This window comes from Trachemys scripta, chromosome 5, assembly GCF_013100865.1.
Source record: "Trachemys scripta elegans isolate TJP31775 chromosome 5, CAS_Tse_1.0, whole genome shotgun sequence".
Classification (NCBI taxonomy): Eukaryota; Metazoa; Chordata; order Testudines; family Emydidae; genus Trachemys; species Trachemys scripta.
Genome location: NC_048302.1, coordinates 124,744,791 through 124,769,813, shown reverse-complemented (window position 1 = coordinate 124,769,813; position 25,023 = coordinate 124,744,791). Strand labels below are relative to the sequence as shown.

General features: G+C 38.5%; 1 protein-coding gene across 12 annotated transcripts in view; it reads right to left on the bottom strand.

Annotated features, from left to right (window-relative positions):
- Nucleotides 1-2,550: 2,550 nt before the first annotated feature.
- Nucleotides 2,551-25,023, bottom strand: part of CTBP1 (C-terminal binding protein 1) — a 408,882-nt gene continuing 386,409 nt past the window's right edge. For 10 of the 12 annotated variants that reach the window (XM_034770880.1, XM_034770890.1, XM_034770889.1 and 7 more), the window contains 5 exons: nucleotides 19,082-19,296; nucleotides 14,631-14,761; nucleotides 12,241-12,368; nucleotides 9,465-9,582; nucleotides 2,551-3,617 (listed from right to left, as the gene is read on the bottom strand). In XM_034770880.1, coding sequence (XP_034626771.1) covers nucleotides 3,431-3,617; nucleotides 9,465-9,582; nucleotides 12,241-12,368; nucleotides 14,631-14,761; nucleotides 19,082-19,296 — 779 coding nt within the window. In that variant the 3' untranslated portion in view covers nucleotides 2,551-3,430. The remainder of the gene's footprint in view (nucleotides 3,618-9,464; nucleotides 9,583-12,240; nucleotides 12,369-14,630; nucleotides 14,762-19,081; nucleotides 19,297-25,023) is intronic. The other 2 variants (XM_034770882.1, XM_034770881.1) reach the window with 2 other exon arrangements.

Below are 25,023 nucleotides of genomic sequence, written 5' to 3'. Positions count from 1 at the left end.
TGTACACATCTTTCCTGAAATGTGGCACCCAGAACAGGACACAAAATTCCAGTTGAGGCCTAATCAACGCTGAGTAGAGCAGAAGAATTACTTCTCATGTCCTGCTTACAACACTCCTGCTAACACATCCCAGAATCACGTTTGCTTTTTATGCAACAATGTTACACTGTTGACTCATATTTAGCTTCTGATCCACTATGACCCTTCCACAGTATTTCTTCCTAGGAAGTCATTTCCCATTTTATATATGTGCAACTGATTGTTCCTTCCTAAGTGGAGTACTTTGCATTTGTCCTTATTGAATTTCATCTAATTTGACCATTTGAATTTTAAATCTGTCTTCTAAAGCACTTGCAACCCCTCCGAGCTTGGTATTGTGCGCAAACGTTATAAGTGTTCTCTCTATACCATTAACTAAATCATTGAGTATTCCCATCAAAGCCAATGGACCACATATATGCTTGCTGTCAAGCACATGAATATTTGCAAATCTGGGATTTAATTTCTCCCTGCTGGGGATTAACTGCGTGCTCTACACAAACTCTTTCCCCTGCTCTATATATTGTTGCCTTAATTTCTCTTTTGTTGCTCTATTTACTGATTCACTGGGAAAAAATAACTTGACTGGTCTAAGCTGCATCTGAACGCATGGCCAATGGAGGTGTAAGATAAGGGCAAGTCTTGGTATCCCAAGGCTATCACTCTGACTGGGCCTGTCTGTGATTTAGCCCCCCAAAGTTATACATTTACTTTACTTTCATATATGCCAAAGCAACACTTGGAGATTTACAAAGATTATTCCTGAACATGAACTATTGGATTCGAAAACCAAAATCCTACTCACATCATAAGGCCCTGCGTGATTTTCTGCCAGTTCTTAGCCAGGAGACTAGCTGGAATTTTCTGTGCTGCAGTAACTTGCAGTATTACCTCTGTGCTTTCTCGTGAGGGTGTAGAAATGAGCTTGTTATTGCCATGGTAACCAGGCAGTGAAATCTTGGCCCCACTGATTTCAAAAGCAAAACTCCCATTGACTTCAATGGGACCAGGATTTCACTTTCTGACTTTTGATTTTCTCTACTCAACATTGTGGATAGTTCTCTGAAAACATCCACTCAATGTGCAGCGGCAGTCAAAAAAAGCAAAGAGAACGTTGGGAATCATTAAGAAAGGGATAGATAATAAGACAGAAAAATATCATATTGCCTCTATATAAATCCATGGTATGCCCATATCTTGAATACTGTGTGCAGATGTGGTCGCCCATCTCAAAAAAAAAAAAAAGACATATTGGAGTTGGAAAAGGTTCAGAAAAGGGCAACAAAAATGATTAGGGAATGGAACAGCTGCCATATGAGGAGAGATTAATAAGACTGGGACTCTTCAGCTTGGAAAGGAGATGACTAAAGTGGGATACGATAGAGGTCTATAAAATCTTGAATAGAGTGGAGAAAGTGAATAAGGAAGTGTTATTTACTCCGTCTCATAACACAAGAATTAGGGGTCATCAAATGAAATTTATAGGCAGCAAGTTTAAAACAAACAAAAGGAAGTATTTTTTCACACAACGCACAGTCAACCTGTGGAACTCTTTGCCAGAGGATGTTGTGAAGGCCAAGACTATAATAGGGTTAAAAAAAAGAACTAGGTAAAGTTCATGGAGGATAGGTCCCTCAATGGCTATTAGCCAGGATGGGCAGGGATGGTGTCAGAAGCTGGGAATGGGCAACAGGGGAGGGATCACTTGATGATTACCTGTTCTGTTCATTCCCTCTGGGGCACCTGGTACTGGCCACTGTTGGAAGACAGGATGCTGGGCTAGATGGACCTTTGGTCTGACCAAGTATGGCTGTTCTTATGTTCTTACATGTTTGCAGAGAATAAGGCTCCATAAATAAAACAGATATGGTTTAAGGAAGATTACTTTTAAGATTTGCTTCCTACCATTCTGAGTTTGCTTCCTGCAGTAGCTAAAAACAAAAGCATACAAGATAAGAGGACACCTGAAAACAATATCGAAGTAAAGGCCAAGTGGCTCCACCCAAAATCCAACATACCTTAAAATGGTTCTGCAGTTTTGAAGGACGTATCGGCAGGGTTTTCAATGTAATTTTGTCATGCCACACCTTTCCATGACATAGAGTAAAAGAAACCAAACAACACACAGTGTTTAGGTAGAACTTCCACAAAAGAAGTTTATTATTTTGTTACTCTTGGGCCCCCTCTGCTGTCACAACAGCATAATAAATATTGTTACCATACTATAGCTGATGATGCTGGTGCACAAAACGAGGAAGTAAATCAAAAGCTATCTTAATTTCAAACTTCATTAGAAACACAGGGTAAAGATCAACATTTATGAAATGGAAAGGGGAAAAATGGCATGGAAAGAATTTTTATTTTTCAAGCTCCCAAGAGGGTATTACAAACAATGAAGAACAAAGTAAAGCTAGAAATGAAATACTTGACAGCATCCTTTAAAAAATTACATCTAAGAAACCTAATAAAAGTTGAATAAACAGTTACTAGAAATAAAAATTTTTACACATATGATATTTGTCTGGGATTTTTATTTCTTTAAAATAATTCATACAAATGGTTACAGTCACAAACATGATTTTAACCAAAAATATTGCTAGCCTACCACATTACCAGGAAGGAATCAATGTAGGCAATGAAATGCTGCTACTTTTCAGTAGTCTAGTGCCTTTTTCGCAAACCACCAATAATATATACTTTAACTGGTGACAAAAAGCACAATGCTTGTTTATACAAAACCTTTTTTTTCCTCAAAATCTCTTTGCAATGTTGTATTCATTTTGAAATAAGGGAATTCATGCCAAAATAAGGAGAAACTGTTTTTTCTTTTGTTTACTAAATCATTCTAAAAAATAAGACAAGCAGGTAGAAAAAACAATGCACTGTGTGGCGTAGAAAGAAAAATGGGAAAAATTCATTGTCCTGAGAAGTTTGCCAACTGCCTCATTTTTGGGCATGTTTTAACATATAAAAGAAAGGATTTTAATCTCAAAATTGGTTTGTTGAATGCCTCCCTTATGTGTTTTTTCCTTGTTGACAGCTAAGCAAAACAAACCCTTTTTAATGTTCTAAAAACTGTACACAGACAAGTACATTCATGATATAATTAACTACTAACTTCTCTTGCTTAACAAAGAACCCATAGGACACAGAAACAGTGAATCAGTCCACTGGACAGGGACAAACTACAATTTATACGGAGGAAAAAACGTTTCCGAATCTTCTTTTTGTCTCCCACCTTTTCCTTGTATACTGTATATTGGACCAGTTTCTAAAACAATTATTGTCTCCTCCTGTAAGTTCATGGTTTTGCCTTTATTCAAAATCCAGATTTTTTCCATACACTCTCTGAAGTTGAAATCTCCAATGTTGGGAATGCTGTTTTCTTAGGCTACAATTGGTCACTTGGGTGGTCTCTATCAGCTTCTGGTTTGACTGTTTGGCCAGGGGAAGGAGCATGTGGTGGATGGGCCACAGCAGGAAGGCCGTGTGATAAAGACATGGGGTTGGGAACTATTCCTTCTACTGCTGTAGGTATGCCAGCTGGAGCCACGCTTACAACACCTGGGGGATACCTGCTAAGAGAGGAAAATGAGAACAATTAAAATTCAGAGATGGCTGATGGCAAAGCCCACCTGGCCCAGGAATTGTGCCATCTTCAAGGAGAATGGCAACGATTTTTGTTTTGTGTATGTAAAGCTCAGGATGATGGCATCATATGCAGGTGTTGTTAATAAGATAATCAACGCTTTACTTTAACCAGATTAGAAATGGGAATTTGCTAATCCCTTCAGATTCCTGGCTTGCTGGTTCATCTGACAGCATGAGTGACAACATACGTATCAAAAACAATAATGGAAAGATCCATTCCGCTCTGACGTTATGATCCTCACCCTTCACAGTCACTGGGAGTCTTACCATTGACTTCATTGGGTGCCATGACCCTATCTCCTTATTTTCCTTTCATCATGGCTTGTCTGAATTTCTCCTTTGGGACTGAAGCATACCAAAGGATTCTTTTGTAAAGTTTTGAAATCAGTTGAATGGGTTTCAAGATCATGTGAATCTGAAACAATGTCTTTTCTTTTAAAATAAACGTACAAACTTAGCCAGCTAGGACTGTGTTATAAAACACAGTGGAATATCTTAGCCTATGAGTAGCCTCATTTAAACGAATGGGACTACTCATGGAGTAAGGCTCTATTCAGTCTAAGGGTGGCAAAATCAGGCCCTAAAAACTTGATTTGGTTTTTGAACTTCAAACTTGCTAGAGACCTTCGGTATGTGGGAAGGAATGGGGGTCCCAAATAAAGAACTGTGAACAGTTCTTCAGTGCTGTTACTTTTTATGGACAAGCATCAAGGTTAAATATTGTACAGGTCTGGAAGAGATGAACATTTTCAGTCTGGTTTTATGGTGGCTGTGATATTATCAGGACACCGAACATGGTGAATCTGCAGCTCATGATCTCTAGATTCTGTGCTGCTGACATTTAAACAACAGCTATATATGTCTATCCTCTTTTGTGATGTTACCAAAAAAATGTTACTCTTCAGCCAAATGCCTACGATTCACCTTTAGGGGTTATCTCATACCAACCACGTATTGTATCCTATAATTCTCTCTCCCATTCCAATCATAAAAACATGCACTTGTCTTTTGTTGTCTTCAACTAGCATTTTGTTACCCAAGGGCCTTAATGAGGTTGCTTATTTTAAAAGTAGCCACATAATCTGCAGGCCTATTACTCATTTAGACTTAAAAGGCAGGAATTACAACTGGAGCCTATTGAAACTTTTCTAAATATCAGGGTGGAATTTGGCTCCACTGGCCAGCAAACTCAGAGGAGGGGAAGCAGAATGCAAGCAGCTTTTCTACTTCATCACCTGAATCCCATAGAAGATTCCCATCACAAACACCATACAACTAAAGCGCTGAATGGCTTTTGCGGAGGACATGGTAGGCCAGGAAGTTATCATCTGTTGCCCTGGTCACTTTGGTGGAAGCTTCCATAGATGATAATGTTGTTCCTAATGTTGGGATATCTGTTGATTTAGAGGATCATACCATCTGTAGGCCAACAAATTTAATTCCTCATCCCCCACCCACACCCAACAGGTGGGACTCTGCAAGTGTTAATTTACAGAGCGCTAGTCTGCCCCTCCAGAGAGTTTATTTTAGAACTAATTGGCAACTGCAAATGAAATTAGTTCCTACTTTCAGTACTTCAATTTGAATCTTATTAAGTCAAATTTGCTTCAAAGCCTATGAATACCTTACAACTGGGTACTGTTTTATTTATTCATATTTAATTTTGAAAAGGGTTTATTCAATTGTGTTTTGTACAAAAAGTAAAATACATACCATGAGAGGACAATAATTCTCAAATTAAAAGACACCCCCAACATAGCAGCCCTTGCAACAAAGGTTCTCCAGCTTCCAACATCAACCCCTCACAATCTGCCGGTTCCTCAAATACTCATGGAAATACACTGTCCTGTCAACATGCCCACTCAGTCAACAAATCTGGTCTTGACAAATCAGGAAGGGAGCAAATTCCAAAGTTGTGTTCTCTTCACAGAAAATTTCCTTCCAGAAAGCCTCTACCATTTAAACCATATAGGTTCTAGGTCAGGAGTCTCTACTAATCACAGCTTTGTTATGAACTTGGTTTGTTTCAAACTCTGTGGAGAAAATCATGCATTGCCTGCAGAATATCACATCACCTTTAGTGTTTGCACAGTAATCCCAAATAAGACTGGTAATAAACTGTCCTGTGATCCAAATTCTGACCTTCAACCCCTCTTACCAGAAAAATGTTTCCTATAAATCTAACATCCAAGAGTCATACAATTACTCTTTTGTCCTGAATCTAAACTGTGCATTATATCAACCAAAATACTGATAACATGTCTCTTTGCTGATGCTACACTTTGCCTCACTAATACTGCGCCTGTACCCTCAATTTATTTTGCCATGATCTTTTGATAAATTCTGTCTCGTTACTTTATTTTCCCTGATTTAACTATAACAGGGTTATTCCAACCTTTTAATCAATCTTACCTTTAAACACATGCCATGTAAATTCAGCAGTCATTTTATATATGCATCTGGCATTTGTAGCCCTCTTTGCGTCACTGTTTCATTCTCTCTTACACTGTTAATCAGCAGATGCATTCTATCCAGAGCTTTACAGTCCCTCTCTCCCAACCCTTCACCTCTGGCATCAATAATCCAAAAAACAAGCCAGGTAATTGTGTCAAACTAATCTAATTGCCCCAGCAGAACCAAGATGTAGCTAATCTCACCTTTGTCAATCTGCTCCCCGCCACATAGCACTTTATACCAAAATCTCTAACCTTCTGACCTGGGATTAACAATCAACTGTTGATCCATTTTCAGTTTAATCCACTTTATTATTATTCACATTGTAGGAGCACCTAGAGGCCCCAGGCCTATTGTGCTAGGTGCTGTAAAAACACGTGACAAGAGAATGTCTCCATCCCAAAGCGTTTATAATCTAAGTAAAGATTCTCTCTTCCAGGCAGAGTGTGTGAATCACGCTTTAAATACTCTTTAACATGCTATTCATTGTATAATTTATTCCAGTATAGGTCACAACAATATCTAAAGTATGGTTATGCTATTCTTGTCTTGTATCTGTTTGAAGGCAGAAGACATTTCAATATCTGTAAACTGCATGATTTCTGTCTCTACTGTGGGCCATGTCAATGTATCTGGCTGTATCTTGCACTTTGTGTCACAGTAAGCAGAGGTGTATTATTTAATAAGTAGTCCAATAATGAATATACAACAATAATACACCGCAGTGTATGCCTCTACTTTACCTGAGAACTCAGACTATTACATATAGGTTGGTTCCTTCCCATTTCTCTTGCATAATCCATCAAACTTCTCGGAACATCATTAATCTTTGCTTCTGGAAGAGTAACTACAGTCCTCTTTGCCTGACCTTCTTAACAGACCAACTATCCATGTTTAGCATACAATAAATGAGAGATTTCTTTTCTGCAGGATATTATGACTTTCAAAAGGCATTTGATCTGGATTATGTTCAGCTGGTAATCGCTGAATGTTCTTATTTGCTTGTAATAACAACAGATTTGATTCACTTAGGAGTTCTATCCCTTATCACTATTCAAATAATGATATTTCCAGGATTAAATGTTCTTGTTAGTTTTAGTCCACCAAAAAGCATATTTGCATTTTATACATATAAATGATCATCCACATTCTTATCCACATGGTTTTTAGCACATCTGAAAAATCATGCTCCTAGTGAAAGACTGCACAACTCAACTGGCTGAATGAAAGTCTCATACTGGAAAAAGAAGATAAGACAGAAATACTTGTTTCAAACCACCAATTTAACTTTTGTGTTAAAAGCAGCATGGAATTTAAAACTAGCAAGTACTGTTACTGAAATTAATTCTTTCATAAAGCCTCAAATCCATATGTTTTTGTATCACCATAACCAATATGGAAATTGTTCCCATTGGCATTTCTTAAAGAATATCCTACATTGGTTTGTACAGATACAATTGTTATTTCAGAAACCTTCCTCCAAATTAAGAAATTGTACAGTACTTTCTTCTCAATCACTCAGTAGTATTGCCCTCTCTACTGAATTTAGCAAATCTTAACTAAATGCAAAAGCTGTTTGTATTTATGGAAATATTACAAATTTTCCTTTGAAACTGGCAAATGAAGTTGTGAAATGTTTTAAATTTTTACCACGCGTTTGGAAAAAAAAATGAATGCATGAACTCTCAATTTTCCTGTTCCATCAAAATATTACTCCAATTAAATACATATTAAAGCTCTGATCCTGTCAAGTCTTATGCATGTGCTTAACTATCCTCTAAACGAAATTATTCCATGCATACAGTTACACCTATGCTTAATTTTATGTTGAGGCAAGTAAAAATAGCTTTATTCTTTGATATGTTGTATTCTTGTACTTAGAGCAATGGATAGGCACATTTAACAAAAATAAATAAATTACAAATTGTTCTGATCTGTATGTATATATCAAGATTTTGATCGAGACAAAGTTAATATTTTCCTTGAAGCACAGAATACTTGCCAATATATAGATGATGGCATTGGACCCTGAGACCTGGTTCCTGAAGGTATTTAGACACGTAGGAACCAATAGATTTCAAATACCTATCTATCTTTCAGGACATGGTCCTGTCAGCCCAAAGCTACATTCTGATTAGTCACTTGGATCTTTCGGATGATGTTACAACTGTGCTTCCGCTGGTGTACAGCTAGGGCTTCATCACTGACACACACAGACATACACACACAACAGCCCTTCACTCATTATGAGGGAGGGAAAATGCTGATAGGGAGGGCAAAGAAAATAAACAGCCCCTGGAGCATGTGGGAGGAAAGGAAGCTGGGGAAAGATAAGGAAAAAAAGTGAAGGACTGAAGGAGAATTATGACAGTTTTGAACTGCCCCCTCCCTCAAGACACTGCTTCACAGCAGCAGTTTCGTGACCTTGTAAACCACTTTCAACCCAATTCATAGTGTAAAATCTAAACTAGGAGTTGCAAGACTGGGCATCTGCTTTTTATAAAAGTAAATGGCTTGAAATTGGTTTGGAGCCATGAACAGCCACTGTTAAGGCATCAGCAGATAAAGAGACGGAAAAAAGCCGTCAAAACAGTCCCAGGAATTTACAAAAAAAGAGATAAACTAAGCAAACAATAGAGATATTCAAAATGGTAGTGAAATAATATTTATAAACTTCTGCCTATTTTATCTTATCAATGTACTATGAACTACTACTTACAGCGGGAGGATATACTGACTAGTCCCAAAAATGCTTTGCAAAGAACATTTAAAAAATAAATGAAATGTACAATTAAGACAATACTCTCTCCATATACGATTATAATAGCAAAGAGCTACTCCAGAAAGTGCATTGGTGGGCTTTTTATACACATCTTAAGGGGTTAAAAGCAACTAAGATGTGTACCAATAGCTTATTAACATAACCCTGCTGTGGCTTACAGCCATATTACCACCTTCAGCAAAATGAACATTAGCTTCCACTGAACTGATTGCAGCCAGTCAGGATTACTTCCCTTTCACATACCATCTGCCCTGTTCCAAACATTGGCATTGGTGCCTTCTGAAGAGGTAACGAATAGAAGCATACTGACTCATTTCATCACTGATTTCAGTCAATCATAATCATGTATGTAGCAATTATATAGTAATAAAAATCACTCTCTATATACACACACACACACACACACACACACAGAGGTCTAATCCAACAATAATTTCACAAAACCCTTTTATTAAATGGTGACTCTTTCTTTTCTTTAAGCTGGAACAGTTGTCTCTGAGATAAAGAGACATTTCCTTTTCTATTTAAGTATCCTTACCTGTATGCAGCACCATTAAGCTCTGGATGAACAACTCCTGGATCCATGCTGGCCCAGGGTGTAGCTGCAGTCAAATGATCTTTGTTAACACAGTTTTTCAGGCTGTCTGGAATACGACCTAGAGAATGGGTAGGAAATATATCCATGTTTTATTTCATGTTGTATCATGTATACTAAATAATAAAGTTTAAGTATACGATATGGTATAAATAACAACACATATTATAAATCTCTGGGTCGCTTTTGATTACTCTCTCCCACATCCAGCCTCTTGCTAAATCCTGTCACTCTTTTACCTGTGTCATATCTAAAGTCCATCCTTCCCAAATTGCAAAAACCTGTATCCATACTCTGACTGTCCTTCGGCTCCAACACTGCAGTCTTCTTCTCTCAGTCTCTGACCTTTTCTTCCTGCATCTGTCCCGGTAATAGCGAACATACACTTCTGAAAATCTGGGATGAAATCCTACTTCCATTGCAGTCAATGGGAGTTTTGCCATGGACTTGAAAGGAATCAGAATTTCACCCCAGCCTCTTATTTACCCTCTTTCTTACTCAAATTCCTCCTTAAATATCCATAGCACATTTTCATCTCTCAGTCGCCAAGTATTTCCTACATCTCTAAAGGAAAATTTAAGCACATCTGATGATTGCTCTCTCTAACCACTTCCTTCAGCATATTTGCTTAGACTTCATGCAGTCTTCAAGTTACAACTCTTCAGCTTTTTAGGGCCAGATGTATCATTAACTGAAGAAAATGGAAAGACTCCTCCCAAATCATTTCAATGAGTGCTGTATCAGATTCTTGAACATCAGTTTTGGGATGATCTTGGTTCCCTACTGTAAAATAGATGTTACTAATCCCGCTCCCATTGAAGTAAATGATTGTATTTCCATTGACTTTAATGGGACCTGGACTGGATCCGGTCTCTTTTTTTTGGCACCTATCCTGCATGCATCCTCCTTTTGGGGAATTCTGAGACAAAAGATGCATTTAATTTCATATATTGATCTTTTCCAATCAACAGATTAGCCTGGCTGCCATTTAGACATCAGTCCCCTTTGCTAACATTTATTTTGGACTGTAGTTTATTTTAAATCTTCTTTCGACTTGTGACTTTGACTTTTCTCCGTCACACTCCCTTTTTTCAGAGCTGATCTACATTCATGATCTGTGGGCGTTAGGTTTTTTTCCTTACCCATGCTTATTCCTTTGCACTTTTTTCTACCGCACAACGACACTAGTATTTTTTTTTTTCAAATCTGATTGTGTTTATCTTCAGATGGCACGCATATTACTGAGACATGCAGTCATTTATTATATGGTCTTTTTCCAATTATTCTCTCTCTCTCTCTGTTCCTCCCATGGCTTTCATCTACTCAATTTCACCCCATACTTTCTGTATCTTTTCTACACTTGTTCTGCTGAAATCCAATATCTTCTCAACACCCTAATGTTGGCTTCATTTTAATCTTACTACAAATGATGTGCAAAAGGTTGAAGTGACAACAGCTTTAATATAAATCAATGCTTTCTAACTTTGATATTACAACCATCCTGTTCCAGAGCCTTTCCCATGCACATTTGTGTGTGGGCTATTGTAAACTTTTAATATATGACCACCTGGTTCCTCTGTTTAGCTAACTGATTCATATCCCATACCCCAGACCTAAGAACGACTCCCACCACCAATGCTGTCTCACTGATTGGCCATCCTAGAAATGTAAGGTGGTTTGCACATCCTATCCCAGAGATCAAGAATGTAACTCTTATGCAAAAAACCCAACCTCCATTAATTTATGGCACTAGAATCCCCGCCAGCAGAGTTTCCTGAATTGCACAGAAATGTGTTGGCACTCAACCACTGTGCAAGTGAAATAGATGGGTCTTAATATCTGCAGAGCACTCAATCTGAACTGCACAGAGACAAAAAAAATTACCAAATTCTAAAGAACTGACAGCAGTGATTAGTGAAACCTTTTCCAGCACACAAAACGCCACCGTTTATTTTGGACTCTATGGGATTCAAATTGAAACCAAGTTGCCCAAACTTCTCCTTATTTTATTAGTATTTCGTATTGAAGGTTTGACAGATTTTTCCTATATAAACAGTTAACATTTACATGGTTTGCTGTGATACTGGAGTTATTAGGAACTCAGAGTTGAAGTGATTTTTTTATCCTCGAAAATTACCCCTTCAGATGCTGGAATCCAAGATGCATTTAAATACAGACTTGGATGAATTGTGGAAGGTAGAGAGAAGCCAAGAGAGAATAGAACAAAAGAAACAGCACCGATGGTAAGTGTCAGAGGACAGCTAAGAAAGGCTACAAAAGGGTGGCTTCAGACCTGAAGAAAAACCACGGAAAAGGTCGCTAGACACCTCCAGCAAGAAAAAGAGGGTGATTTTGGTGACAGGGTACACTCTAAATCATTTGGAAAAATAATTAGGGCTGTCAATTAACGGCAGTTAACTCAACCGATTAACTCAAAACAAATTAATTCGATTAAAAAATTAATTGCAACTATTTTTTTTAATTGACTGCCCTAAAAATAAATTATTTCCTGTCTCATTACTTCTGTTTATTACTGCAATGTACCAAAACAATTAGTAGCGCTGGGCAGAGTTGGTGGGCAATTCCTCCTTGCTTGAAGAGGTAAAGAAAACCCAGTTTGGCCCACCTTAATTTCGAAAACTCCAACAAAGAGAAAAATCGATATATTTGTTTAATCAAGAAAATATTCAGTGAAGGAACAAGTATGGGAAGTGAGTACCTGTGATAGCCCTACGGATCTCTCGTGCTGCTTCCTCCCGCATCTCAATTGAAGCTTGTTCACTGTACCAGGCTGCATGTGGGGTACAGATCAGGTTTGGTGCATCCTTCAATGGACCCTGACTAAAGCTAAATGAAATTTTAAAACAAGATCAAATGACAAAAATACACGTTTGGGGGGGAATGGGGAATGAGGGGATTTTTGCATATTTTTAGAATTAACAGCTACAACCACAGGATGAACTGTACCAATACTTTTGGGGTGGATTTGTTTTTAATTTTACAGTTAATTTGATATATTTCTAGTTGTGTAAATAACAATATTCTAGTTGTGTAAGTAACAATTATTCTCCTTGGACTCAAGGGGTGGCATAAAAGAAAAAGCAGCACTAGATTCTGTCCAGTGCCACTCACACTCAGATAGAGAAAAGGATATGGTGAGCCCAACCCCAACATCGGTTCAAGAAATGACTCAATTTGGGTCCATTATGACAAAATTTATCATCATTTGTACACCCCTAAACAAAGCTTTGTTTCTTTAAAAGAGACACTGTTAGCTTGAAATCTATTCAATTAAAAAAAAAGGAGTTGAAATTAGTTCCAGGTAATACACTTGTCTGTATCCCCCTGACAATTTTTTCCTATTTCACATGTTCCTGTTTTTAATTAGTTTCTCTCTCCTGTTGCAGTGTGAAAAACCCACCTAACAATACTAGAGATGGACTAACTGACTGACTATCCAGGGGAAGCAATGAAACCGACTATACAAAAAGTGCTGTCAAATGTACAAACTAAAACGGAGAAAATAGTGACACTTTCCCCCTCCAATTTCTTTCAGTTATAATAATCTTGAAGTGTTACTTGCAACAAGAGGAGAGTAAATATTTTTAGACAGAAGTCTGCTCTCAGAGTTGGCAGAAATTCTTAAAGTGACAGACTTCATCTCTAGTTTAAAATACCTGCCAAAACTTTCTCCAATATAATATTTGCACAACAACGGTTAGTCTCTACGGACTAAATGTTGTCCTCAGACAACACACACTGAAGCCCAAGGAAACTATGGCCCTGATCTTGCACTTAAATCTATGTTGATGGACCCCTGAACCTATAGGGACTCCCCACTCTAGTCAATGGGGCTTCTTGTGGATGCAAGGATTTGCTTGTGCAGATCTGATGGCAGGAATGGGGATATTTGAAAGCAGAATTTTGCCCCATGGATATTAGACTGTGGTTTTGCTCACGGTATTGCTCTGTTGTAATGGTTACACTTAGAAGTAAACAAATGCAGGGCCAGAATAAGAAATTTTTTTTGGTGTGGCATCCTGTATACTACAGATGCAAAGACTCCACAGGGAAGGACCCTTTATCACTATTTTTAAAAGGGTTATCTCAGATGTCTCAGACATCTGATGAGAGGAAAATCACAAACCAGATGTCTCTATAACCTATCCTCAAGTCCTGAATCTGTTCCTCTTCAAAGAGTTATGAGAATTGTAGAAGTTTAAACCATCTAATAAGAAATACAGGCTTCTTCCTGTCTGCATCCAGCAACTGCACGATTGTCAGTTCCTAGGTTTAATCCATTGCAAACCACTCTCAAACTCAGAGGTCAGGCTCAGGACTCATAGAAAGACTGTAATGGTATTTTCTGTGTTTAAATCATACCACCAAAACTACTAACTGGAGACACTGGCACATTTGTGGCTGCAACTGTGGACTTCCTAATGGTATTCAGCAAACTAAATAGTGTGTCACCAATTCTACTAACGGTAGCAAAAATATCTGGACTCTGGTCATCTCTCTCAATTCCACAAACTTGCCTGCTTATAATTCTCAGGTACCCAGTAGAGAGAATCTGGATGGATACGAAATCTATGCAATGAGGTGTCAAGGTCACACCCATACACCTTCATAAAAGGATAGTTTTTCCAAAAAAATCTCAATTCCCCCCACCTTACTGAAGAGTACTTATACCACCACTAACTTTCCTCTGGCAGGGAGAGCTGGCCAGGCCTTCCTCCTATCAATGACAGGAGAGGAGTGTGTTCTTTTCCAGGCCGTGAGGCACAAGGCCATGCCCAGCCTTTGAACTTGGGTTCTTGGTGCAGGGCAGTGCATTTCACTACTGAATTACCCCCCATTACATTTTTTTAAATCTTGTATTTAACTTTTTTTCTGCTCCCTCCTGACTGTGTACAAAAGCTCCATCTGCATTTGCATTAATCCAGAGCTGCACAGATGCATATTGCTTTACTACAGAGGATTCAACTACTAGGTGGAAGGAACGCTTCTTTGCTTCATTGCTGTTGGATGCATCATGCACTAATACTTAAAAATAAGAAAGTGAACAAAATATAAAAAAAAATAAAAATAAAAAAAAAGGAAAAGCACCTGAATGGTTCTGACTCATGTACATCTAAGGCTGCCCCTCGTATCCTTCCTTCCTTCAGGGCCTGTGCAAGTGCTTTTTCGTCTACTAACCCACCTCGAGCTGTGTTGACCAGGAAAGCCCCTTGTCTCATCTAGGGAAAGTTAAAAACAAGGATGATGAAATAAAAATAAATGAAATAAAATCGTTGTGGCATTATTATTTACTCAAAGGAAGCATCCATTACAACAAAGGCTATTCAACTGGATTAACCTATCACCAGTTGTCTTCCCTTTCCATTGGAAAGTACCACAAAATTTGATGCTTCAAATGTAAAATAATATTTCACAGCACTTATAACGTTTTGTTTCTTATAAGTAGGGTGTCTTGTAACAGAACCAATGCTTTACATACTGTGCAGTACACGACCAGAAGAAGTAAACATGCAAATGAAGCTGACAGATTGTTTTATTTTTTTATTTCACTGTGAAATTGTACGAGACGGAAGCTATTGCACACTGCTAAACAAAAATCACATTTTGTGGTTTTTAAACTTTTATGCAAATGAAAGGCTAAATGGATCTTTTAGAAAACTCAATGATTTTGCATCTTCCAAGACTTTTTGATTTAGTTAACAAGATGTAGAAGATTTATACTTTATTTACTGCTGATACTTAAACTCACTTCCCCCTCCCCATGAGACTTTTCAAATCAAGACCCAGGAAATTCTTGTTTTATTCAATTAAAAGGCACTGGAATGGTATTGGTTGGGAATGCTGTGAGCTTTGGCAAGAGTAAAGTAAACTGCGTTGCTCAGATTAGCATTATGGTCCTCCACACTCAGTCTCAGCTACAAGACTTCATGCCATAATGTAATCGCAACATGAACACAAAATGGAGATTTAAATTAGAAAGATGATAGCCTAGAATGAAGGTGGGAATAAAGACTTCAGGGTCTCACGTCAATCAACACCAATACTTAAGGATCCATAGCATGTGTCCCATACATAGGCCCCAACCCTGCAAATATTACTTCTGGGGGAATTCTGTGCCAAAATATTAAAAATTCTACACCACTAAAATTTAAAGTTCTGCGCACAATATTTTAAATTCTGTAAAATTCTGCATGTTTTATTTGTCAAAATACGCAATATAATCATCCTGGTTTCAATTATTTTTTTAGTAATTTATTTAAACTACAATACAATGGATGGAGAATGGGAGTGGGGAGCATTGAAGGAAATCTCCAAACCTCCTCTAATAGTAATGTAGCTAGGTTTGACCCTTTAATTCTAGTTATTAGTCAAAAAATATATGCAGCCATATGCTCAGTGTTACATCACAGGCAACTGAAGAGCAAGTGAGGGCTGAGGAATCAAAGTAACAATTTATATTAGCTACTGACCATCTCCAGAAATGTCAGCAGCAAACAGTTCATGGAGCACATTTTGATCCGACATTTTTTCAGTCCAAAAATTTAGACCAGCTCTAATCACTAAAGCACCCATAAGCATTTATGATGCCATTCTGTCCTTTACACCACTTAGCAATGTGCCTTAAAACTTTTACACTGTTTTAAACTCCTGGGGGGAATTCGCTAAGAACAGTGGGAACAATTCACTATGCAGGGAGGCTGCTAGATTCTGCTGTGCCTGAGGGGGACAGAGCCTGCCCCACAACTACCTCTTCAGAAACACACCAAAGCCCTGCCCTTCCACACCGAGCATGCTGCAATAGCAAGTCAGAGGGACAGATACGTGACTGCCCAACCCCACCGCCCCGGCAGTGATTTATGTCTCTACCGGCTGGTCCAGGTGCCCGAACTGACATGCCTGCATTGACTGAGAGGGGTGCATGACCATTCTTGCAGTTTCCCTTTGTTTCCCCACCAGAAGTCAATGACATAGAATTGCCCCCAGGAACAAAACATTTCCATGCATCAAAATGAGCACGGTAGAAGTGTTTGCATGTTAGGAGTCATAAATAAGGATGGGTGCCCAAGTCCCCATCTTGAGCTGATCCCATCATCACAAAAACAACAAAAAACGATTTTTGAATAGTGAATGAACTTTAAAAACTTATTCTAAACGCGCAAAGGATTTTTACAGGATCATCAGTTGCTCTTTTGCAACTAACACCTGGGCTTGAAATGCCAAACTGATGCACAGTAGGAGTATTTAAAGGAAAAAGAGCAAGGGAAGGAATCTCCTCGAAGTCGTTTGATAGGATGGTTGGAAACAAAACAGCTAAGATTTACGCGTATCTGGTAAGATCCTAACGGAATTCATGTACTATATTGGCCAATCCACTCGCTCGAACCATGGTCTGACCCCTCTCACCTGCAGTCTTTTAGCCCTGCAGGGGGACATCTACGGATTCCGGGGAAGCATACGTGTGCACTGCCCACTTCAGCACTCACATAAAGTGACAGGACGCATTTGGCCTTAAGTATCGTGTAGAACATTTATATATCCTCTAAAGAGCTTGGGAATTTTAATCATAGTGGATACCGCTCAAATCCCTTTTCCATCCACAAAAACCTTCCTTGACTTTTCATCTCCAGTGCTATTTATACAGCTGTAAAGCTAGTAGTAAGATAAATCAAAACCAAACAGAATGTGTATGTATAATTGTATTCTAGAGGGAGTGAGCTATGTGAGTCACAGTCAACTGCAATGGTAGTTGCAGATTAGGAATGCCTCTTTTCAGCTATCCTAAATTAATCCTGTGTATAATAATTGCAGTTACAAGAGATATTGCAATAAATAAAATGTCTCCTTTACAAATTTGTAATGTGATGAACAGGTAAAGATGATTTCTGCTTCAGGAAAAGAACACTGAGCACTCATTGCCCTGGACTCAGTTTACTTGAGCTACACAGGAGATGGAAGGCCAAATGTGCTGGCTGGACAATACACCAAATAATTTAGAGGCTAAGTCAGCCTAATAAGGAAAGAGAGGCTCTTTCCTAAACTTTTCAAAGAGATTTCAAGGATATTCAATTTAAAAGATCCATTAACACGCAGTTCAGGTTGCAACTTTCCCCTTTGTGCATATATAAATGAGACCTGTTCATTATATTAACACACAACACTGCATAATGTGGCATATTTTATCATTGAAGACATATAGGCCAACTATGGCATATGTAGGTATAAAAATGATGGCTAATTTGATAATTTATATATATAAAAATTAAGTCAACTGTCTTCTAGATTTCAGTGGATCTCCATGTGGGTGCAGGGGTTTGCCCGCACAGAGCTTCTTAACATACTAGGACCTTTCTGCTCAGTATTATATGATAATGTAATGAAAGAGTAATCATAATGTACATGAGTGTAGTATAAGAATCTATACTGAACAGAACAAAAGTCTAGAATGAAGACGTGACAGAGGACAGCTTTCTTTGCTCCCTTCACACTGAATTTCCTAGCTTTTGCGAGTTTTAAACTCAGATCTTCTATTTGGATTTTTCTACATAGAGTCAATTGTCCAATTAAAGTATCTATTATTACATCTCATTAACATTAGGGCATGATCCTATGAGATGTCGAGCATCCTCAACTCATACTGAAATCCCAATGAAGTCCATGGGAATAGCAGGTATTTGGTATTTCTCAGAAGCCAAACAATCATCATTTTAATTCAGTAGAGATATCTTTCATAGAACTTTTATGTGTTATCAAATTCATACAATAAATGTATAAAGAGCACCAACAATGCAAAATGAACGTACAGGATTTCTTAGTTCAAATTACCATTTTTACTTATATAATTGCCACACTCATATATTAAAAAAAGCTACACCTTTTAAAATACATTATATATACCAAGGTTTGAGGCAGCAAATAAATATTGAATGCAAAAACCAAAATGTTTACCTTCTGAATTTCTCCAAAACAGAACAATTGCTGCAGTTCTACATTTGGATATGGTTTATGTATTTAGTAATTTTAGAATGCTTCATCCCAAGACCAAATCCATTTTATATATTATTTTCCCCAAATAAGCTACTACTGTAGTGTGAGCAATTATCAGGGAAACATTCTGCAACTATTAGGATTTAACACAAGGGGTCGCCAGTTAGTCATGATCCTTAAGCTAGGGATACGGAAACTCAAACTGTAATTGAAGTATAAAAGTGAAGTGCAACTTTTGTTACTAATATAAAGAGGATGTATGTACCTGAAGATACAACAGAAGTGCTTTTAAATACATGTCAACGAATCGAGCAAGCATAACACACTATTTCCACAAAAGAGAAATTAGCAAGTAAAATGAATGAAAAATAACACTGTATAAGATATCATCTATTTCTTAACCAAATATAACCCTGCTTAACAAAACAGTGAAATAGCAGATGGAAGAGAAAATTAATACAGATCTGAATTTGCATGTTTACATGGGGAAACTCTACAGTTTGCAGAAAATCAGTAATTATAAAACTACATCCAACCTACATTTGGATAGTTACCTGTTTAATGGTGAAGTCATTAATAAGATGATGATTGTGTTCATTCAAGTTGCAGTGCAGGGTTACACAGTCACTGTGAAATAGCAGGTCCTGTAAAGTGCTCACCCGCTGCAGTCCAAGAGCACGTTCAATGCCATCTGAGAGGTATGGGTCATAAAAAAGAACACTAAAGCCAAAGGCCTTTGCACGTAGTGCTACTGCTTGCCCAACACGTCCTAGAATGACACAGACATACAAACAAAGAGAATGTTTCTGGTAGGAAGTGGCATACTTGTATAATTATTGTTACAAAACATGTATGTGGTGCTGTAAACTTACATGGGATTTTACAGAACATAGAAAAGAGACATCCCATGTCCCATTAGAAATTCTCATTACATAGCTTTATATTTAAGGATTAGTTTATGCCATCCCCGACCAAAACAAAGCAACAAGACTGCTCCATAAATATAAAAAAAATGGCAAGTTGTAATGCCAAAAGCTGGAATGTATGGGATCTATGGGAACCTGGATCTGCTTAACAGGTGGCACCATTTGCTGGACGTGCTGATGACAAATCACTGATGTTCCAGACTGTTCCCTGCAGTGTAATTGTTGCCATGCCAGTCCCAGGATATGAGAGAGACAAGATGGGTGAGGTAATACCTAAAGAAGAGCTCTGTGTAGCTCGAAAGCTTGTCTCTCTCACCAACAGAAGATGGTCCAATAAAAGATACTACCTCACCCACCTTACCCTGCAAAGTACCCATTTTTGCCCATGTCTGCACAGTCAGTTCTAATAAAAAGTTGCTAAGTGAACGTTTGCAATCTGAGTTAATACGAAATAATTTCTTTAAAGTTCCCTCTCTGCCTGAATTTATGACACACTACACATCAAGCTGTGACAACATGATTATTTCAGAAACAGTTCAATACTGAAAACATTCACATTTTTGCGATTGCTATTAGCAGATGAGTCTACCCTCCCAACTTGGTTTTCGGTTTATGCAGTCTTTAAAATTCTTTCAGCTCACCTGACTTGCCCCTGTCCCTGCCCCCAGCCCCACATGCACTTTCTGAGATGGTACTTTCCACTTTTACATCCTTCTTGATGATGGACTTATTCTGTAATGCCTACAAGAAACCTGCCATAGGTCTTTTATTTGTTCATTATTGATATAGCTAAACCATCAACAAAGGAGCTCCATCATAACATGCACTAGTCCTGTTAAGTAGCTGCAGTGATCATCTTGTGTTTAATATCTGTACTGCATAGTGTCTAGAAGCCCTACCGTGGTAGGCACTGTACACTCATCTATAATGAAAAGACAGTCCCTAGCCTAAAATCAACTCCTAATCTAAATAATACAATCTACCATATTGCCTTAGTTCTTCCTCATTTACCCTTTCTTACCTCTCTTATTATTTCCTTAAGTCATGTTTTAAGTTGGTTTGAGGAAAGGATCCCACCTTGCATGTGTACTGGGAGGTCCTCATCTCACTTATTATAATACACCGATAAGTAATATAAAATCAAGATCACGGGATTGGCATGTGCTGTGTGAAGAGAGTTTGGGAATACGAATTTTTGAAGAAATACAACTATTTGTACTGTACTTTATACTCAGCTATCAGGCTTGTTGAGAATTTGAGACATAAGGATATTTCAAAAGTATCAGAATCACTAGACTCACCAGGAAAGCCAATGCTCAGCCTCAAAAATATCAACGGAAAGTTTTATTTTGTAACATCTGTGTCTACTCAAAATGCAACAGAATAAGATAGGAAAATCCCATGCCTTTCCAACTGTGTTTTAAGGGATTTCCCAGTGTTCTTCAGTTTCTTTTTGAAAAAAAAACAAGAAGCCACAAAAGGAGGTCTCTTCTTGACCATTTAACCCGAACACAGTAATTCTGGAATGTCTGGTGATGGATACATTTAGAATATTGAGCAGTCAGTCAATATCACTGGTGCTGTTTGCTTTTCCCTGGGGACTTCTACTTTAGACAAAGTCTTCAAAACATATTTTAAATAAAAAAGACTGTGTATACTAGTTGTTTGCTTTTGAGGATCTGTTTATAATGCTTAATATGCAGCAAGGGAGATTTAGGTTGGATATTAGGAAAAACTTTCTAACTATATGGGCAATTCAGCTCTGGAATAGGTTTCCAAGGGAGGTTGTGAAATCGCAATCATTGGAGGCTTTTCAGAACAGGTTGGACAAGCACCAGTCAGCAATGATCTATGTTTACTTGTTCCTGCCACAGTACAAGGAGCACAAGATGACTTCTGGAGGTCCCTTCCAGCCCTACATTTTTCTGATACTTTGAAAATCAGAAATATCGCAAACTTCTAGTATAATTAAAATATTTTCAAGATTCAGGACCTATATAGCTCAAGTGTACATCAGTGTACATAATCTGTGAACAGTAATTTCGTAAAGAACAAAGTGTATTACATATGCTATCTTCCTGTACCTCTCTTAGGAATACATTATGGGTAGGTCTATTGGAATGGACTGACCAGTTTAAAACTGAAACCTTCTGTTCATTACAACCAGTCTTGGTGTATAGACTAATATATTAGAGCCTTCTAATGCATGTGTGGAGCCTCCCACTGAAATCACTGAGGGTACATCTACACTACAAGGGGGAGTCGATTTAAGATACGCAAATTCAGCTACGTGAATAGCGTAGCTGAATTCGACATATCGCAGCTGACTTACCCCGCTGTGAAGACAGCGGCAAAATCGACTTCTGCGGCTTTCTGTCGACGGCGCTTACTCCCACCTCCGTTGGTGGAGTAAGAGCGCCGATTCGGGGATCGATTGTCGCGTCCCGACGGGACGCGATAAATCGATCCCCGAGAGGTCGATTTCTACCCGCCGATTCAGGCGGGTAGTGTAGACCTAGCCCGAGAGCCACATGTACATGTGTGAGGGAAGAAACTGGCCAACAATAATTTAATGGGAGAAAAGTTTGCTGTAACTGATGGTCCAGATTTAACCATAATCTCTGTACAAGGAACAAACTGCATCATGAATTGGCCAGGAGTTTAAGAATGTAAGAGCAGCCACACTGGGTCAGACCAATGATTCATTTAGCTCAGTATCCAGTCTTCTGACAATATCCGCTGCCAAATGCTTCAGAGGAAATGCATAGAACAGGGCAATTATCAAGTGATCCATCCCCTCTGATCCATCCCTAACTTCTGGCAGTCAGAGGTTTAGAGACACCCAGAACATGGGACTGTGACCCAACCATCTTGACTAATAGTGATGGATAGACCTATCTTCCATGACCTTATCAAATTCTTTTTTTGAACCCAGTTATAATTTTGGCCTTCACAACATCCCCTGACAAAGAGTTCCACAGGTTGACTGTGTGTTGTGTGAAGAAGTTCTTTCTTTTGTTTGTTTTAAACCTGTTGCCTATTAATTTCCTTGGGTTTACTTTTGAAATTACTGTCAAACAACACACCACAACTCTACAGCCTGCAACAGCTTTCCTTCCTATCCTGAAAATGTTTCTAATAAATAAGTCTAGTTTAAGGAAATTACCACAAGGGTTAGTTCAAACTGTACATCAACATTTCATTAGTAACAAAATGATAAGTATAGACAGCACGGGTGACATTCTGTTCCCCCACCCGTTGTTCTACTAGCCCCTTATACTCGAGAGAAGTGGAGTGTTATTGAGGGGTGTGGTATTTGCAGTACGCAGATAATGCTAACTGTATATTGGCATCTTGTCTGACATTGGCAATGCAACTCAGCACCTCAGACAACATCTAGCTAAGACTGAGGCACTGGTGAAAGCAAGCTGTCTGAAGCTGAATCCTGACAAGACTAAGAGGATGATGGAAAGCAGGAAGCAGCCATCGGTAATATCGTCCCCTTTGATTGAGGGCGTGCATCTGCTGCTGGTCACCAGGGTTTGCAACTAACGGGTGATTTCAGACTCCCGGTTACAGCTAAATGATAACTGTAGCAGTAACCAGATTGGCTTTCTATTATTCCAAGTACTTCTATGCTCATCTTCAAGAATATCTAAATGCTTTTACCATCTGTAGCTGGCCAGGAGGTTGTGACCTGTTCTTTCAGATACAAGCCTAGCTACTGTTATTCATACCTTTGTCACGTCAAGATTAGACTATTTTAACATATTCTATATGGGGCTACATCTTAAAACCATTCAGAAACTGAAGCTGATGCAGAATGTAGCACCTCACTTATTAAGTGGGATATTGCATGCGCGCGCGCACACAGACACACCCACACACACAATAATATAGTGTATATTATATGACAACATATACGAATACTCTGGAATCTGCAATGATTGCCAGTTGGTCTCTGGGTAAAGTAACAAAGAAATAAGGTAACACAGAAAGCTTGAAATAATGTGGTATTATTTATGTAGCATTCAAAGGATGCTACACACTTTCTAATGACACAGAGAAACAAAAACCCAGGCCTGAGAAAATTACAGTCTGAGCAAACAACAAGCAGATTTGAAATGGGATGCAAGAGAAGCCAATGATTGAGCCAAACAGTGTTGTTCAGTAAACTTTTTGCTTGTTTTACTTCTCTCATTATCGCTACAAGCTGAGGGAGGGTGGAGACTGGTTAACAGGCCTTGTGGAAGAAGTGAGTTTAGAAGAGGGATATGAAGAAGTGCAGCGGGAGGCTTAGCAGAGTGAGAGTGAAGGTGTCAGAAGTAGGGAGTTTGTATGAAAGAAGGCACAGAGAAAAGAGATGGTGAAGGAAATGAAAAGGCCAATGAGTGATGCTGGTTGGCCAGATCAGAGGGTGTGGAAGTGATTGTTTTGGGCTTTGGAAGGACTGACTATGTGGAGAGCCAAAAGGCAGGCAGGGGCTAGTCTTAGAGCTCTTTGGACGTGAGAATAAGGAAGGGCATTTCTTGTGAAGAAGGCAAGAAGAAGTCAGTGAAAGGATGTTAAGAGACCCCGGACATGGTTAATGTGGCAGACACGTCGTATTATCCATACAGGACAACTTTGGAATGATTGAAGGTTGAGCTAAGATAATGATAGTTAGGGTGACCAGATGTCCCAATTTGATAGGGACAGTCCCGATATTCAGGGCTTTGTCTTATATAAGCGCCTATCACCCTCACCCCGTCCCGATTTTTCACACATGCTAGCTGATCACCCTAATGATAGTGGAAAGATATAGCAGTGGTTGAAGCCAGGGATGAATATGGACAAAAGTGAAGAAGACATTTTGGAGATGTAGAGAAAAAATTCAGCAGGATTTAGCGATGGCATCAAGGTGGCACGGAAGTAGGAGAAGTTGGGACTAATTTATTTTACATGTGCAGCATTTTCTATAACAGCCTTTCATGATTCAGCAGTTGTGATGTCAACACATTTCAGTAATAAACTGACACAAAACCAAAACGGAGACAAAACCAACTAGGACTGGAACTGACAGCTATGATAAGCGGCATCTTCTGCAGAACACACGGTACCTTAAGGCCAATATGCTGGTGAACAAGTTTTAGATTAAAATATATTTGCAAACTAGTGACAGATAATTCTTTCATAGAATCATAGAAATGTAGGGCTGGAAGAAACCTTGACAGGTCATCAAATCCAGACCTCTGCATTGAGGCAGGACCAAGTAAATTTAGACCATCCCTTGCAGGTATTTGTCCAACTTGTTTGGGGTTTTTTTTTTTTTTTAACCTCAATTATGAGGATTCCACAACCTCCGTTGGAAGCCTATTCAAGAACTTAACTATCCTTATAGCGAGAAAGATTTTCCTAATATCTAACTTAAATCTACTTTGCTGCAGATTAAGCCATTTACTTCTTGTCCTACCTTCAGTGGACATGTAGAACAATTGATCAGCGTTCTCTTTATAAAAGCCGGCAACATATTTGAAGACTTATAAGGTCCCCCCTCAATTTTCTTTTCTCAAGACTAAACACACCCAGTT